This window comes from Ornithodoros turicata, chromosome 2 (assembly GCF_037126465.1).
Source record: "Ornithodoros turicata isolate Travis chromosome 2, ASM3712646v1, whole genome shotgun sequence".
NCBI lineage: Eukaryota > Metazoa > Arthropoda > Arachnida > Ixodida > Argasidae > Ornithodoros > Ornithodoros turicata.
The window spans coordinates 58,596,441-58,615,955 of NC_088202.1; the positions used below are offsets into that span (position 1 = coordinate 58,596,441).

The 19,515-nt window shown below is 51.7% G+C and overlaps 1 protein-coding gene across 1 annotated transcript; it reads left to right on the forward strand.

The window, feature by feature from the left end:
• Window positions 1-286: 286 nt before the first annotated feature.
• Window positions 287-14,658, forward strand: LOC135384688 (mucin-17-like). Its single transcript, XM_064613878.1, has 4 exons — window positions 287-5,928; window positions 6,082-14,388; window positions 14,542-14,569; window positions 14,644-14,658. Exons 1-4 carry the CDS (start codon window positions 287-289, stop codon window positions 14,656-14,658), a joined length of 13,992 nt encoding a protein of 4,663 aa, XP_064469948.1.
• The last annotated feature ends 4,857 nt before the right edge of the window (window positions 14,659-19,515 follow it).

Consider the following 19,515-nt stretch of genomic DNA (forward strand, 5'->3'; position numbering starts at 1 on the left):
CACAACGGCGAAACCCAAGTCAATGTTGACTGCGACAGGTACAACAGGATCGCCTACCACGAATGTCGAAGCGACAATCGCAGAACCGTATATCGGCAGCACGACAGAGTCTGAGCGCGCCTCAGCTGATACGACTCCTGCTGCTAAAGAAGAACAAACAGGAAGCACGACAGAGGCAACCTCTCCAACATTAACCACATCGGAGGGAACACCACCTACGCAACCCACTTCTACAAGAGCAGTGGCAGATGAGAGATCTAGCGTCACAACGGCGAAATCCACCTCAATGGTGACTGCGACAGGTACAAAAGGATACCCTACCACGCCTGTCCAAGCGACAACCGCAGAACCGTCTATCGGCAGCACAACAGACTCTGAGCGCGCCTCAGCTGATACGACTCCTGCTGCTAAAGAAGAACAAACAGGAAGCACGACAGAGGCAACCTCTCCAACATTAACCACATCGGAGGGAACACCAGCTACGCAACCCACTTCTACAGGAGCAGTGGCAGATGAGACGACATCTAGCGTCACAACGGCGAAACCCAGCTCAATGGTGCCTGCCGCAGGTACAACAGGATCGCCTATCACGCCTGTCGAAGGGACAACCGCAGAACCGTCTATCGGCAGCACGACAGACTCTGAGCGCGCCTCAGCTGATACGACTCCTGCTGCTGCAAAAGAAGAACAAACGGGAAGCACGATAGAGGCGACCTCTCCAACATTAACGACATCGGAGGGAACACCAGCTACGCAACTCACTTCTACAAGAGCAGTGGCAGATGAGACATCTAGCGTCGCACCAGCAAAATCCAGTTCAATGGTGACTGCCGCAGGTAAAACAGGATCGCCTGCCACGCCTGTCGAAGCGACAACCGCAGAACCGTCTATCGGCAGCACGACAGAGTCGGAGCGCGGCTCAGCTGATTCGGCACCTGCCGCTGCAAAAGAACACACAGGAAGCACTACAGAGGCAAACTCTCCAACATTAACGGCATCGGAGGAAACACCAGCTACGCAACCCACTTCTACAAGAGCAGTGGCAGATGAGACATCTAGCGTCACAACGGCGGAGCCCAGCTCAATGGTGACTGCCGCAGGTACAACAGGATCGCCTACCACGCCTCTCAAAGCGAGAACCGCAGAACCGTCTATCGGGATCACGACAGAGTCTGAGCGCGCCCCAGCTGATACGACTCCTGCTGCTGCAAAAGAACACACAGGAAGCACGACAGAGGCAAATTCTCCAACATTAACTACATCGGAGGGAACACCAGCTACGCAACCCACTTCTACAAGAGCAGTGGCAGATGAGAGATCTAGCGTCACAACGGCGGAGCCCAGCTCAATGGTGACTCCGACAGGTACAACAGGATCGCCTACCACGCCTGTCCAAGCGCCAACCGCAGAACCGTCTATCGGCAGCACGACAGACTCTGAGCGCGCCTCAGCTGATACGACTCCTTCTGCTAAAGAAGAACAAACAGGAAGCACGACAGAGGCAACCTCTCCAACATTAACGACATCGCAGGGAACACCAGCTACGCAACCAACTTCTACAAGAGCAGTGGCAGATGGGATATCGAGCGTCACAACGGCGAAATCCAGCTTGATGGTGACTGCGACAGATAGAGCAGGATCGCTTACCACACCTATCGAAGCGACAACCGCAGAACCGTCTGTCGGCAGAACGACAGACTCTGAGCGCGCCTCAGCTGATACGACTCCTGCTGCTGCAAAAGAAGAACAAACGGGAAGCACGATAGAGGCGACCTCTCCAACATTAACGACATCGGAGGGAACACCAGCTACGCGACTCACTTCTACAAGAGCAGTGGCAGATGAGACATCTAGCGTCACAGCAGCAAAATCCAGTTCAACGGTGACTGCCGCAGGTAAAACAGGATCGCCTACCACGCCTGTCGAAGCGACAACCGCAGAACCGTCTATCGGCAGCACGACAGAGTCTGAGCGCGCCTCAGCTGATACGACTCCAGCTGCTGCAAAAGAACACACAGGAAGCACGACAGAGGCAACCTCTCCAACGTTAACTACATCGGAGGGAACACCAGCTACGCAACCCACTTCTACAAGAGCAGTGGCAGATGAGACATCTAGCGTCACAACGGCGGAGCCCAGCTCAATGGTGACTCTGACAGGTACAACAGGATCGCCTACCACGCCTGTCCAAGCGCCAACCTCAGAACCGTCTATCGGCAGCGCGACAGACTCTGAGCGCGCCTCAGCTGACACGACTCCTGCTGCTAAAGAAGAACAAACAGGAAGCACGACAGAGGCAACCTCTCCAACATTAACGACATCGCAGGGAACACCAGCTACGCAACCCACTTCTACAAGAGCAGTGGCAGATGGGATTTCTAGCGTCACAACGGCGAAATCCAGCTCAATGGTGACTGCGACAAATAGAGCAGGATCGCTTACCACACCTATCGAAGCGACAACCGTAGAGCCGTCTGTCGGCAGAACGACAGACTCTGAGCGCGCCTCAGCTGATACGACTCCTGCTGCTAAAGAAGAACAAACAGGAAGCACGACAGAGGAAACCTCTCCAACATTAACGACATCGCAGGGAACACCAGCTACGCAACTCACTTCTACAAGGGCAGTGGCAGATGAGACATCTAGCGTCACAACGGCGAAACCCAGCTCAACGGTGACTGCCGCAGGTAAAACAGGATCGCCTACCACGCCTGTCGAAGCGACAACCGCAGAACCGTCTATCAGCAGCACGACAGAGTCTGAGCGCGCCTCAGCTGATACGACTCCAGCTGCTGCAAAAGAACACTCAGGAAGCACGACAGAGGCAACCTCTCCAACATTAACTACATCGGAGGGAACACCAGCTACGCAACCCACTTCTACAAGAGCAGTGGCAGATGAGACATCTAGCGTCACAACGGCGGAGCCCAGCTCAATGGTGACTCCGACAGGTACAACAGGATCGCCTACCACGCCTGTCCAAGCCCCAACCTCAGAACCGTCTATCGGCAGCACGACAGACTCTGAGCGCGCCTCAGCTGATACGACTCCTGCTACTAAAGAAGAACAAACAGGAAGCACGACAGAGGCAACCTCTCCAACATTAACGACATCGCAGGGAACACCAGCTACGCAACTCACTTCTACAAGGGCAGTGGCAGATGAGACATCTAGCGTCACAACGGCGAAACCCAGCTCAACGGTGACTGCCGCAGGTAAAACAGGATCGCCTACCACGCCTGTCGAAGCGACAACCGCAGAACCCTCTATCGGCAGCACGACAGAGTCTGAGCGCGCCTCAGGTGATACGACTCCTGCTGCTAAAGAAGAACAAACAGGAAGCACGACAGAGGAAACCTCTCCAACATTAACGACATCGCAGGGAACACCAGCTACGCAACTCACTTCTACAAGAGCAGTGGCAGATGAGACATCTAGCGTCACAGCAGCGAAATCCAGTTCAATGGTGACTGCCGCAGGTAAAACAGGATCGCCTACCACGCCTGTCGAAGCGACAACCGCAGAACCGTCTATCGGCAGCACGACAGAGTCTGAGCGCGCCTCAGCTGATACGACTCCTGCTGCTGCAAAAGAAGAACAAACGGGTAGCACGACAGAGGCAACCTCTCCAACATTAACGACATCGGAGGGAACACCAGCTACGCAATCCACTTTTCCAAGAGCAGTGCCAGATGAGACATCTAGCGTCACAACGGCGGAACCCAGCTCAATGGTGACTCCGACAGGTACAACAGGATCGCCTACCACGCCTGTCGAAGCGACAACCGCAGAACCGTCTATCGGCAGCACGACAGAGTCTGAGCGCGCCTCAGCTGATACGACTCCTGCTGCTAGAGAAGAACAAACAGGAAGCACGACAGAGGAAACCTCTCTAACATTAACGACATCGCAGGGAACACCAGCTACGCAACTCACTTCTACAAGAGCAGTGGCAGATAAGACATCTAGCGTCACAGATGCGAAATCCATCTCAGTGGTGACTGCTGCAGGTACAACAGGATCGCCTATCACGCCTGTCGAAGGGACAACCGCAGAACCGTCTATCGGCAGCACGACAGAGTCTGAGCGCGGCTCAGCTGATTCGACACCTGCCGCTGAAAAAGAACACACAGGAAGCACGACAGAGGCAACCTCTCCAACATTAACGGCATCGGAGGAAACACCAGCTACGCAACCCACTTCTACAAGAGCAGTGGCAGATGAGACATCTAGCGTCACAACGGCGAAACCCAGCTCAACGGTGACTGCCGCAGGTAAAACAGGATCGCCTACCACGCCTGTCGAAGCGACAACCGCAGAACCGTCTATCGGCAGCACGACAGAGTCTGAGCGCGCCTCAGCTGATACGACTCCTGCTGCTAAAGAAGAACAAACAGGAAGCACGACAGAGGAAACCTCTCCAACATTAACGACATCGCAGGGAACACCAGCTACGCAACTCACTTCTACAAGAGCAGTGGCAGATGAGACATCTAGCGTCACAGCAGCGAAATCCAGTTCAATGGTGACTGCCGCAGGTAAAACAGGATCGCCTACCACGCCTGTCGAAGCGACAACCGCACCGTCTATCGGCAGCACGACAGAGTCTGAGCGCGCCTCAGCTGATACGACTCCTGCTGCTGCAAAAGAAGAACAAACAGGAAGCACGACAGAGGAAACCTCTCCAACATTAACGACATCGCAGGGAACACCAGCTACGCAACTCACTTCTACAAGAGCAGTGGCAGATGAGACATCTAGCGTCACAGAGGCGAAATCCAGCTCAGTGGTGACTGCCGCAGGTACAACAGGATCGCCTATCACGCCTGTCGAAGGGACAACCGCAGAACCGTCTATCGGCAGCACTGCAGAGTCTGAGCGCGGCTCAGCTGATTCGACACCTGCCGCTGCAAAAGAACACACAGGAAGCACGACAGAGGCAACCTCTCCAACATTAACGGCATCGGAGGAAACACCAGCTACGCAACCCACTTCTACAAGAGCAGTGGCAGATGAGACATCTAGCGTCACAACGGCGGAACCCAGCTCAATGGTGACTCCGACAGGTACAACAGGATCGCCTACCACGCCTGTCGAAGCGACAACCGCAGAACCGTCTATCGGCAGCACGACAGAGTCTGAGCGCGCCTCAGCTGATACGACTCCTGCTGCTAAAGAAGAACAAACAGGAAGCACGACAGAGGAAACCTCTCCAACATTAACGACATCGCAGGGAACACCAGCTACGCAACTCACTTCTACAAGGGCAGTGGCAGATGAGACATCTAGCGTCACAACGGCGAAACCCAGCTCAACGGTGACTGCCGCAGGTAAAACAGGATCGCCTACCACGCCTGTCGAAGCGACAACTGCAGAACCGTCTATCGGCAGCACGACAGAGTCTGAGCGCGCCTCAGCTGATACGACTCCTGCTGCTAAAGAAGAACAAACAGGAAGCACGACAGAGGCAACCTCTCCAACATTAACGACATCGGAGGGAACACCAGCTACGCAACCCACTTTTCCAAGAGCAGTGCCGGATGAGACATCTAGCGTCACAACGGCGGAACCCAGCTCAATGGTGACTCCGACAGGTACAACAGGATCGCCTACCACGCCTGTCGAAGCGACAACCGCAGAACCGTCTATCGGCCGCACGACAGAGTCTGAGCGCGCCTCAGCTGATACGACTCCTGCTGCTGCAAAAGAACACACAGGAAGCACGACAGAGGCAACCTCTCCAACATTAACTACGTCGGAGGGAACACCAGCTACGCAACCCACTTCTAGAAGAGCAGTGGCAGATAAGACATCTAGCGTCATAACGGCGGAACCCAGCTCAGTGGTGACTGCCGCAGGTACAACAGGATCACCTATCACGCCTGTCGAAGGGACAACCGCAGAACCGTCTACAGGCAGCACGACAGAGTCTGAGCGCGGCTCAGCTGATTCGACACCTGCCGCTGCAAAAGAACACACAGGAAGCACTACAGAGGCAAACTCTCCAACATTAACGCCATCGGAGGAAACACCAGCTACGCAACCCACTTCTACAGGAGGAGTGGCAGATGAGACATCTAGCGTCACAACGGCGGAACCCAGCTCAATGGTGACTCCGACAGGTACAACAGGATCGCCTACCACGCCTGTCGAAGCGACAACCGCAGAACCGTCTATCGGCAGCACGACAGAGTCTGAGCGCGCCTCAGCTGATACAACTCCTGCTGCTGCAAAAGAACACACAGGAAGCACGACAGAGGCAACCTCTCCAACATTAACTACGTCGGAGGGAACACCAGCTACGCAACCCACTTCTAGAAGAGCAGTGGCAGATGAGACATCTAGCGTCACAACGGCGGAACCCAGCTCAGTGGTGACTGCCGCAGGTACAACAGGATCGCCTACCACGCCTATCGAAGCGACAACCGCAGAACCGTCTATCGGCAGCACGACAGAGTCTGAGCGCGCCTCAGCTGATACGACTCCTGCTGCTGCAAAAGAACACACAGGAAGCACGACAGAGGCAACCTCTCCAACATTAACTACGTCAGAGGGAACACCAGCTACGCAACCCACTTCTAGAAGAGCAGTGGCAGATGAGACATCTAGCGTCACAACGGCGGAACCCAGCTCAGTGGTGACTGCCGCAGGTACAACAGGATCACCTATCACGCCTGTCGAAGGGACAACCGCAGAACCGTCTATCGGCAGCACGACAGAGTCTGAGCGCGGCTCAGCTGATTCGACACCTGCCGCTGCAAAAGAACACACAGGAAGCACTACAGAGGCAAACTCTCCAACATTAACGGCATCGGAGGAAACACCAGCTACGCAACCCACTTCTACAGGAGGAGTGGCAGATGAGACATCTAGCGTCACAACGGCGGAACCCAGCTCAATGGTGACTCCGACAGGTACAACAGGATCGCCTACCACGCCTATCGAAGCGACAACCGCAGAACCGTCTATCGGCAGCACGACAGAGTCTGAGCGCGGCTCAGCTGATTCGACACCTGCCGCTGCAAAAGAACACACAGGAAGCACGACAGAGGCAACCTCTCCAACATTAACGGCATCGGAGGAAACACCAGCTACGCAACCCACTTCTACAAGAGCAGTGGCAGATGAGACATCTAGCGTCACAACGGCGGAACCCAGCTCAATGGTGACTCTGACAGGTACAACAGGATCGCCTACCACGCCTGTCGAAGCGACAACCGCAGAACCGTCCATCGGCAGCACGACAGACTCTGAGCGCGCCTCAGCTGATACGACTCCTGCTGCTAAAGAAGAACAAACAGGAAGCACGACAGAGGCAACCTCTCCAACATTAACGACATCGCAGGGAACACCAGCTACGCAACCCACTTCTACAAGAGCAGTGGCAGATGGGATATCTAGCGTCACAACGGCGAAACCCAGCTCAACGGTGACTACCGGAGGTAAAACAGGATCGCCTACCACGCCTGTCGAAGCGACAACCGCAGAACCGTCTATCGGCAGCACGACAGAGTCTGAGCGCGCCTCAGCTGATACGACTCCTGCTGCTGCAAAAGAAGAACAAACGGGTAGCACGACAGAGGCAACCTCTCCAACATTAATGACATCGGAGGGAACACCAGCTACGCAACCCACTTTTCCAAGAGCAGTGCCAGATGAGACATCTAGCGTCACAGAGGCGAAATCCAGCTCAATGGTGACTGCCTCAGGTACAACAGGATCGCCTACCACGCCTATCGAAGCGACAACCGCAGAACCGTCTATCGGCAGCACGACAGAGTCTGAGCGCGCCTCAGCTGATACGACTCCTGCTGCTGCAAAAGAACACACAGGAAGCACGACAGAGGCAACCTCTCCACCATTATCTACGTCGGAGGGAACACCAGCTACGCAACCCACTTCTACAAGAGCAGTGGCAGATGAGACATCTAGCGTCACAACGGCGGAACCCAGCTCAATGGTGACTCCGACAGGTACAACAGGATCGCATACCACGCCTGTCCAAGTGACAACCGCAGAACATTCTATCGGCAGCACGACAGAGTCTGAGCGCGCCTCAGCTGATACGACTCTTGCTGCTAAAGAAGAACAAACAGGAAGCACGACAGAGGAAACCTCTCTAACATTAACGACATCGCAGGGAACACCAGCTACGCAACTCACTTCTACAAGAGCAGTGGCAGACAAGACATCTAGCGTCACAGAGGCGAAATCCATCTCAGTGGTGACTGCTGCAGGTACAACAGGATCGCCTATCACGCCTGTCGAAGGGACAACCGCAGAACCGTCTATCGGCAGCACGACAGACTCTGAGCGCGGCTTAGCTGATTCGACACCTGCCGCTGAAAAAGAACACACAGGAAGCACGACAGAGGCAACCTCTCCAACATTAACGGCATCGGAGGAAACACCAGCTACGCAACCCACTTCTACAAGAGCAGTGGCAGATGAGACATCTAGCGTCACAACGGCGGAACCCAGCTCAATGGTGACTCCGACAGGTACAACAGGATCGCCTACCACGCCTGTCGAAGCGACAACCGCAGAATCGTCTATCGGCAGCACGACAGACTCTGAGCGCGCCTCAGCTGATACGACTCCTGCTGCTAAAGAAGAACAAACAGGAAGCACGACAGAGGAAACCTCTCCAACATTAACGACATCGCAGGGAACACCAGCTACGCAACTCACTTCTACAAGGGCAGTGGCAGATGAGACATCTAGCGTCACAACGGCGAAACCCAGCTCAACGGTGACTGCCGCAGGTAAAACAGGATCGCCTACCACGCCTGTCGAAGCGACAACCGCAGAACCGTCTATCAGCAGCACGACAGAGTCTGAGCGCGCCTCAGCTGATACGACTCCTGCTGCTAAAGAAGAACAAACAGGAAGCACGACAGAGGAAACCTCTCCAACATTAACGACATCGCAGGGAACACCAGCTACGCAACTCACTTCTACAAGAGCAGTGGCAGATGAGACATCTAGCGTCACAGCAGCGAAATCCAGTTCAATGGTGACTGCCGCAGGTAAAACAGGATCGCCTACCACGCCTGTCGAAGCGACAACCGCAGAACCGTCTATCGGCAGCACGACAGAGTCTGAGCGCGCCTCAGCTGATACGACTCCTGCTGCTGCAAAAGAAGAACAAACGGGTAGCACGACAGAGGCAACCTCTCCAACATTAACGACATCGGAGGGAACACCAGCTACGCAATCCACTTTTCCAAGAGCAGTGCCAGATGAGACATCTAGCGTCACAACGGCGGAACCCAGCTCAATGGTGACTCCGACAGGTACAACAGGATCGCATACCACGCCTGTCCAAGTGACAACCGCAGAACCGTCTATCGGCAGCACGACAGAGTCTGGGCGCGCCTCAGCTGATACGACTCCTGCTGCTAAAGAAGAACAAACAGGAAGCACGACAGAGGAAACCTCTCCAACATTAACGACATCGCAGGGAACACCAGCTACGCAACTCACTTCTACAAGAGCAGTGGCAGATGAGACATCTAGCGTCACAGAGGCGAAATCCAGCTCAGTGGTGACTGCCGCAGGTACAACAGGATCGCCTATCACGCCTGTCGAAGGGACAACCGCAGAACCGTCTATCGGCAGAACGACAGAGTCTGAGCGCGGCTCAGCTGATTCGACACCTGCCGCTGCAAAAGAACACACAGGAAGCACGACAGAGGCAACCTCTCCAACATTAACGGCATCGGAGGAAACACCAGCTACGCAACCCACTTCTACAAGAGCAGTGGCAGATGAGACATCTAGCGTCACAACGGCGGAACCCAGCTCAATGGTGACTCCGACAGGTACAACAGGATCGCCTACCACGCCTGTCGAAGCGACAACCGCAGAACCGTCTATCGGCAGCACGACAGAGTCTGAGCGCGCCTCAGCTGATACGACTCCTGCTGCTAAAGAAGAACAAACAGGAAGCACGACAGAGGAAACCTCTCCAACATTAACGACATCGCAGGGAACACCAGCTACGCAACTCACTTCTACAAGGGCAGTGGCAGATGAGACATCTAGCGTCACAACGGCGAAACCCAGCTCAACGGTGACTGCCGCAGGTAAAACAGGATCGCCTACCACGCCTGTCGAAGCGACAACTGCAGAACCGTCTATCGGCAGCACGACAGAGTCTGAGCGCGCCTCAGCTGATACGACTCCTGCTGCTAAAGAAGAACAAACAGGAAGCACGACAGAGGCAACCTCTCCAACATTAACGACATCGGAGGGAACACCAGCTACGCAACCCACTTTTCCAAGAGCAGTGCCAGATGAGACATCTAGCGTCACAACGGCGGAACCCAGCTCAATGGTGACTCCGACAGGTACAACAGGATCGCCTACCACGCCTGTCGAAGCGACAACCGCAGAACCGTCTATCGGCAGCACGACAGAGTCTGAGCGCGCCTCAGCTGATACGACTCCTGCTGCTGCAAAAGAACACACAGGAAGCACGACAGAGGCAACCTCTCCAACATTAACTACGTCGGAGGGAACACCAGCTACGCAACCCATTTCTAGAAGAGCAGTGGCAGATGAGACATCTAGCGTCATAAAGGCGGAACCCAGCTCAGTGGTGACTGCCGCAGGTACAACAGGATCACCTATCACGCCTGTCGAAGGGACAACCGCAGAACCGTCTATAGGCAGCACGACAGAGTCTGAGCGCGGCTCAGCTGATTCGACACCTGCCGCTGCAAAAGAACACACAGGAAGCACTACAGAGGCAAACTCTCCAACATTAACGCCATCGGAGGAAACACCAGCTACGCAACCCACTTCTACAGGAGGAGTGGCAGATGAGACATCTAGCGTCACAACGGCGGAACCCAGCTCAATGGTGACTCCGACAGGTACAACAGGATCGCCTACCACGCCTGTCGAAGCGACAACCGCAGAACCGTCTATCGGCAGCACGACAGAGTCTGAGCGCGCCTCAGCTGATACAACTCCTGCTGCTGCAAAAGAACACACAGGAAGCACGACAGAGGCAACCTCTCCAACATTAACTACGTCGGAGGGAACACCAGCTACGCAACCCACTTCTAGAAGAGCAGTGGCAGATGAGACATCTAGCGTCACAACGGCGGAACCCAGCTCAGTGGTGACTGCCGCAGGTACAACAGGATCGCCTACCACGCCTGTCGAAGCGACAACCGCAGAACCGTCTATCGGCAGCACGACAGAGTCTGAGCGCGCCTCAGCTGATACGACTCCTGCTGCTGCAAAAGAACACACAGGAAGCACGACAGAGGCAAACTCTCCAACATTAACGGCATCGGAGGAAACACCAGCTACGCAACCCACTTCTACAGGAGCAGTGGCAGATGAGACATCTAGCGTCACAACGGCGGAACCCAGCTCAATGGTGACTCCGACAGGTACAACAGGATCGCCTACCACGCCTATCGAAGCGACAACCGCAGAACCGTCTATCTGCAGCACGACAGAGTCTGAGCGCGGCTCAGCTGATTCGACACCTGCCGCTGCAAAAGAACACACAGGAAGCACGACAGAGGCAACCTCTCCAACATTAACGGCATCGGAGGAAACACCAGCTACGCAACCCACTTCTACAAGAGCAGTGGCAGATGAGACATCTAGCGTCAAAACGGCGGAACCCAGCTCAATGGTGACTCCGACAGGTACAACAGGATCGCCTACCACGCCTGTCGAAGCGACAACCGCAGAACCGTCTATCGGCAGCACGACAGAGTCTGAGCGCGCCTCAGCTGATACGACTCCTGCTGCTGCAAAAGAACACACAGGAAGCACGACAGAGGCAAACTCTCCAACATTAACGGCATCGGAGGAAACACCAGCTACGCAACCCACTTCTACAGGAGCAGTGGCAGATGAGACATCTAGCGTCACAACGGCGGAACCCAGCTCAATGGTGACTCCGACAGGTACAACAGGATCGCCTACCACGCCTGTCGAAGCGACAACCGCAGAACCGTCTATCGGCAGCACGACAGACTCTGAGCGCGCCTCAGCTGATACGACTCCTGCTGCTAAAGAAGAACAAACAGGAAGCACGACAGAGGCAACCTCTCCAACATTAACGACATCGCAGGGAACACCAGCTACGCAACCCACTTCTACAAGAGCAGTGGCAGATGGGATATCTAGCGTCACAACGGCGAAACCCAGCTCAACGGTGACTGCCGGAGGTAAAACAGGATCGCCTACCACGCCTGTCGAAGCGACAACCGCAGAACCGTCTATCGGCAGCACGACAGAGTCTGAGCGCGCCTCAGCTGATACGACTCCTGCTGCTGCAAAAGAAGAACAAACGGGTAGCACGACAGAGGCAACCTCTCCAACATTAATGACATCGGAGGGAACACCAGCTACGCAACCCACTTTTCCAAGAGCAGTGCCAGATGAGACATCTAGCGTCACAGAGGCGAAATCCAGCTCAATGGTGACTGCCTCAGGTACAACAGGATCGCCTACCACGCCTATCGAAGCGACAACCGCAGAACCGTCTATCGGCAGCACGACAGAGTCTGAGCGCGCCTCAGCTGATACGACTCCTGCTGCTGCAAAAGAACACACAGGAAGCACGACAGAGGTAACCTCTCCACCATTATCTACGTCGGAGGGAACACCAGCTACGCAACCCACTTCTACAAGAGCAGTGGCAGATGAGACATCTAGCGTCACAACGGCGGAACCCAGCTCAATGGTGACTCCGACAGGTACAACAGGATCGCCTACCACGCCTGTCGAAGCGACAACCGCAGAACCGTCTATCGGCAGCACGACAGAGTCTGAGCGCGCCTCTGCTGATACGACTCCTGCTGCTAAAGAAGAACAAACAGGAAGCACGACAGAGGAAACCTCTCCAACATTAAGGACATCGCAGGGAACACCAGCTACGCAACCCACTTCTACAAGAGCAGTGGCAGATGGGATATCTAGCGTCACAACGGCGAAACCCAGCTCAACGGTGACTGCAGCAGGTAAAACAGGATCGCCTACCACGCCTGTCGAAGCGACAACCGCAGAACCGTCTATCGGCAGCACGACAGAGTCTGAGCGCGCCTCTGCTGATACGACTCCTGCTGCTAAAGAAGAACAAACAGGAAGCACGACAGAGGAAACCTCTCCAACATTAACGACATCGCAGGGAACACCAGCTACGCAACTCACTTCTACAAGAGCAGTGGCAGATGAGACATCTAGCGTCACAGCAGCGAAATCCAGTTCAATGGTGACTGCCGCAGGTAAAACAGGATCGCCTACCACGCCTGTCGAAGCGACAACCGCAGAACCGTCTATCGGCAGCACGACAGAGTCTGAGCGCGCCTCAGCTGATACGACTCCAGCTGCTGCAAAAGAAGAACAAACGGGTAGCACGACAGAGGCAACCTCTCCAACATTAATGACATCGGAGGGAACACCAGCTACGCAACCCACTTTTCCAAGAGCAGTGCCAGATGAGACATCTAGCGTCACAGAGGCGAAATCCAGCTCAGTGGTAACTGCCTCAAGTACAACAGGATCGCCTATCAGGCCTGTCGAAGGGACAACCGCAGAACCGTCTATCGGCAGCACGACAGAGTCTGAGCGCGGCTCAGCTGATGCGACACCTGCCGCTGCAAAAGAACACACAGGAAGCACGACAGAGGCAACCTCTCCACCATTATCTACGTCGGAGGGAACACCAGATACGCAACCCACTTCTACAAGAGCAGTGGCAGATGAGACATCTTGCGTCACAACGGCGGAACCCAGCTCAATGGTGACTCCGACAGGTACAACAGGATCGCCTACCACGCCTATCGAAGCGACAACTGCAGAACCGTCTATCGGCAGCACGACAGAGTCTGAGCGCGCCTCAGCTGATACGACTCCTGCTGCTGCAAAAGAACACACAGGAAGCACGACAGAGGCAACCTCTCCACCATTATCTACGTCGGAGGGAACACCAGCTACGCAATCCACTTCTACAAGAGCAGTGGCAGATGAGACATCTAGCGTCACAACGGCGGAACCCAGCTCAATGGTGACTCCGACAGGTGCAACAGGATCGCCTACCACGCCTGTCGAAGCGACAACCGCAGAACCGTCTATCGGCAGCACGACAGAGTCTGAGCGCGCCTCAGCTGATACGACTCCTGCTGCTGCAAAAGAACACACAGGAAGCACGACAGAGGCAACCTCTCCAACATTAACTACGTCGGAGGGAACACCAGCTACGCAACCCACTTCTAGAAGAGCAGTGGCAGATGAGACATCTAGCGTCACAATGGCGGAACCCAGCTCAGTGGTGACTGCCGCAGGTACAACAGGATCGCCTATCACGCCTGTCGAGGGGACAACCGCAGAACCGTCTATCGGCAGAACGACAGAGTCTGAGCGCGGCTCAGCTGATTCGACACCTGCCGCTGCAAAAGAACACACAGGAAGCACTACAGAGGCAAACTCTCCAACATTAACGGCATCGGAGGAAACACCAGCTACGCAACCCACTTCTACAGGAGCAGTGGCAGATGAGACATCTAGCGTCACAACGGCGGAACCCAGCTCAATGGTGACTCCGACAGGTACAACAGGATCGCCTACCACGCCTGTCCAAGCGCCAACCGCAGAACCGTCTATCGGCAGCACGACAGACGCTGAGCGCGCCTCAGCTGATACGACTCCTGCTGCTAAAGAAGAACGAACAGGAAGCACGACAGAGGCAACCTCTCCAACATTAAAGGTCAGATATGCCGATTTTGAAGAGCCGCAGAACTGAGCGATACTCGCGCTGTGTGTTCATTACCGAACACTGAATATGTGTGCGAAATATCTTGCTCCAACTATTCGTAGTTTTTTAGAAAACAGTTTTTTTAGTTCCCACGCCCGGCCATCAGACCGTCGGCAAACCCTGCGCACGGGCGCACCGACGTCACTGCTCTCGGTTTATCTATCCTTGGCTTGGCATGGACTCTTGGCTTGGCTGCTTGGCTTCTTTCGTTTCCTCCTCTGTGCATCGTACATAAGCAAACAGCTGTTATGTTGTTGCTAAGCCGGAAACAAAGCATGTGAATGTTTTTTTTTTTTTTTTTTGCACAGCGTCGTTTGGAAAGTGCACTTCCTTGTTCGGACCTTGCCTTTTATGGGCTGGAGCGATATGATTCGTGAATATGCCACGGCGAAGTTGTCGAAGATGCGAGAGTGCTACGGTGTTAGAACAATTCATCGGAGCATTCAAGTGTTACCTATTATAAGCTGCCAAAAGACCAAGCAGTGCGAAGCTCTTGGCTGACAGTGGTGCCTGCTAATTTCCATTGCAAGGATTTCGTCCACGAATGTTATCATAGGTTACGCGCGACTCCAGAGGCAATTTGGAATCTCGGCACGAAATCGTCTGATGAAAATCTGAGGTGCCCGACGCATAACATTTTGAACGTGCCACGGAGGATCAAGGCAAAAAACGAGAGCAAAAAAATGGTAAGTCGAGGTTCAGATATAAAAAAATTACAAGCTTAATGAATCGAGTGTGCAGCTGTCCTACTGCGCTTACTCTGATATAACCACGATTAAAAACACAATAGTACTATTGATAATCTAACTTCTGAATTATCACAGATGCACGCTGAAGGCGGAAATGAAGCATGATCTGGCTTGCATCTGGTCATGAAGAAATTGCTGACACGTTAGTTGCAGTCCACCTCCACCAACAGGTATGACAATGTGATGTTATAATTGGAGTATTCATCTATGTTCAACATTTCATGTGCACTCGCATGCAGATATTTTGACACCACTTTTAAATCTGCCCTCAAAGTTACAACCTGTGCTTTCAGGGTGGAAAACAAAGGTCGCCATTCCGATTAGCTGCTATCTCCCAGTTCAAGCACTTTTGTGTCTGGACACTGGTTCCTGTGTGTCACAAGCTTTACTGTCTGATATAGAAGGTACGTTACATTAGTTCAGTTAATTTATCTTTTGCACATTTTTGTTACTGTTAGCTGGATTACTGTTGGGCATACAATCCTTTGACACACCGAAGCTGATGTCGCCTCTGATAACATTTTAGAATTTTCAGTGTCATCAACGTTCATTGAGGAAGGTGCCTTTACTATCTGTGAATCTTCAACTGAAGAATAGCCCAGAATTCATGTTAACATTGTCTACTCTTATTAATTAACTGTCTGTTTTCTGAGAGCTAAGAAAAATGGAAACTATTTATTTGTCACAACTTCACACTGGATACTGGTGTGGTACTGGCTTGACATGTAAGCTAAAATACTTGGATTCTACAATAATTGTGTTCAACTTGGTGCATTACCGTGGGCAATGCCACATTCACTACATTTTTAGTGGGTCCGGTGCACAAATACTGTGTGCATACTGCATACATACATACTGTTCGATAGGCAAAAATACCTGAGCAGTGCAGTGTAGTCTTTTTACCCAAAGTCCATACTCCTACTGCAAAGTCACAGTACGTAGAACAGCAATGTGTAGGTATGCTGCGAGAGAGATTCACAACAGAAAGAAGACTGTTGAAAGCATCTAAATTTTAATGAGACGAGACTTTCGTGCACAAGGCTGCTCTTGTTCATGTCTAACATGAAGTTACAAAATCCCAGAATATATAAAACATGTTGTAATGTAGAGAGCGAGGGGTGGTACAGACATAAAGATAATTATATAATCATATATAATAAAATAAAAAGGGGGTACAACTCCCCCCTCAACTCAACTCGACAACTCAATAACTCTACTTATTCTCTACCTTACAACATGTCATATATTCTGGAATTTTGTAACTTGATGTTAGACATCAAGAAGTACAGCCTTCTGTGCAAAAGTATTCTTTCTGTTGTGCACAATCATTATGCAGTAAATGCGACTATCCATTTCTTGTCATTAGATGCTCTTCCTTTCTTTCTTTCTTTTTTTCTGCAGGTATGAGCACCCATAAGGACACATGCCAGAAAGGGAGTCTCTTTGGGATGACAAACCCTCATCACCTCATGAGGATACAATGGTTGACGAATGGTTCTCAAGCACATCAAAACTTCCAACAAATAATTCATGAAAAAGCCAGTCAGTGCTAGCACCAGGAATTGAACGTGGGCCATCCTGCTACCAGTCAGAGATGTTCAGTGGCATAGCCACGGGGGGGCTCGAGCTCCCCCCCCCCTACCTGCCACGGACCGACCCACACAAATCCTGCAAATCCGAGAACATAATATATGGGGGGGGGGGGGGACCAGTGTGACTATCGCGAAAGTTCTTGCAGTTCATGGCGTCTATCTAAGAAGCATTCTTGAATGGTTTTCAAAGGATGAGCTTTTCAAAATACTTCCAATCTCGTGACACCACTTCATTGGTCATGACAGCCTATACATGTAATCGTACTGTGAACGTCTAAATCAACTATTTTCGTTCCCTTTTTTAATCCTCAGTTTGAAGTGTGCACAAGTATGTGTGTGTTGTCGACACAGGATCAGCGGGGGGAGTTTTCGTATCGAGCGCCCCCTACCTTTGAAGTCGGGCTACGCCACTGGAGATGTTACATTTCAGGCGCTCATTGGCTTTTGGTGAATTACTTGTTGACTTTGTCCCAAGGTGGAGCTCGCTACAGCTCATTTGCTATCTGTTAATGTTGTGGCGTGTGTTGCGTTTTTCTCTTTGTGTGTTCCAGACTCAGAACGGTTAATTTGGATCAGGTCAGGTACGTTTCATTTAGACATGGCAAACATAAAGTGGTGTTTCTCAACACAACTTAGCAGTGGTCTTCATGCATTCCTGCTACGGCCATTAAACGTGGATAGAAACCTGCACATTATCCATGATGTAAAACCCCAAGACTAGGGAACACGAAGGGACAGACACAAACATGTCCCTTTGTGTTCCCTAGTCTCGGGGTTTTACATATGCACCGTCTTCACCAGCTCGTTTGCTTGCAGCAATTTTTTCTGCTCATTATGTTCACTCTACTTTTATCGTGTGCTATATAATCTTGTTCAAGTTCTGTCAAACAACCTGTAATGCTATAAAAAAATTCAGTACACTGTTTGTGTGGGTTGAATGGTAGCGCATGAATGCAGGAAGGAAACTGTCATGTTATGGCAAGTGTTTACGTATTGTACATTTAACTACTAATTTTATTGGTTAGCTTTCGCTGGCGTATCATGTCAAGCCATGTTATATTAATTTGGAACATGTTCTTCTTAGTAGCCAGAGCAGCTGATACACAGAGAAAACATAGCCCGTGTGTGTTTGTCTTTTCCACCGCAGCCCTTGGGTTTCCTCTCTGATGGCTACACATGTCAGGGATAGGTTTCAGAACCGGTAGTTCCCGCCAAGTGTGAATTGCTTTTCAGGGGATCATCACGCTGGCAGATGAAACATATGGTTTAAATTATTTGCAGGACAGGAATTGCGCAGCTTCACACAAATACTACTACTACGACGTAAGAGTGGCTTAAAATCTATCTTTTTTGTGTTCCTGACATTATCGCACAAGATGTAGTATCCACTATGATCCTTTATGTGGGGGGTATGTACAGTGCAATCAACAGATGCTATTTACAAATCTGTGTTTTCTACTGTGTTGAAATGGGGTAGTTTATATCTGAGAGCCATAGTGAAACACAGGCCCTCGAGAAACATGGCAACACATTGCAGGGACTCTGGATGCTGCCTAAATTTCCAGAACACACAGCTCAAAGCAGCGGTTAAATAACAAGTGGTTAGAGAAATCCAAGATAGTTGCATCCGTAAGCAGTCCGCTGTTGGATTTGCTTCTGTCAGAGATACGTTATCTCAAAGGGAACGCACGGACACACTCAGAATGATACTAGGGTTGCCTGTGAAATAGAATGAGGAGAGGGGAAGATATATAACCCTTTTTCTTGTCTGTTATTCTATTGGTTAAATTGTCATTTTCTTAGCAGCATATGTGTGTATATTCCAGAGTCTGCTAATAAATATATCAGTTTAGAGCTAGCAGTCGCATTGTAGATGTCTCATCCTGTCCTTGGTTGCTTGTGATTCACTATGGCCATGCTTGCTAATGCAAAAACAGAAAACAAAAAAAGACAATAGAAAAACACGGAAAGAGCGACCTAAAAAGCTGCCTGTTCTAGTGCTCACATGGAGGCAATGCAATGAGGTAACATGTTCCATTCATGAACTGTGCATAGTAGTACATATCACAACGGCAACAGATTATTCAGATTTTTCTTGAAGTACTTTGTTTTTTTTAGCTTTGTTTGCACAGTCTATTATTGGAGCTTTATGTGATTCCCCTCTTCAGATACTTTAAGATTGCTAATGCTGTGCAGTTTGTTAATTTCGAAACTGTACTGTGCTGAGGTACAAAAACAGAATTGTCATATCTGCATTTGAGCACATAGGAATAATTTGTAAGTACTTTACTTGTTGACATTAATATTTGCACCAGGTTACAACATTGTTGATTTATGGAAAATGTAAATAAATATATTTATTTGCTTGCCAAACAATGCACAAATG

Bases quoted from the DNA above. Each gene is read 5' to 3' on its own strand.
- LOC135384688 (XM_064613878.1), top strand. From the start codon at position 287: ATGGTGACTGCGACAGGTACAAAAGGATACCCTACCACGCCTGTCCAA. The intron at 5,929-6,081 runs GTCTGAGCGCGG...TGAGACATCTAG, and splicing joins TCTACAGGCAGCACGACAGA to CGTCACAACGGCGGAACCCA. The intron at 14,389-14,541 runs GTCTGAGCGCGG...TGAGACATCTAG, and splicing joins TCTATCGGCAGAACGACAGA to CGTCACAACGGCGGAACCCA.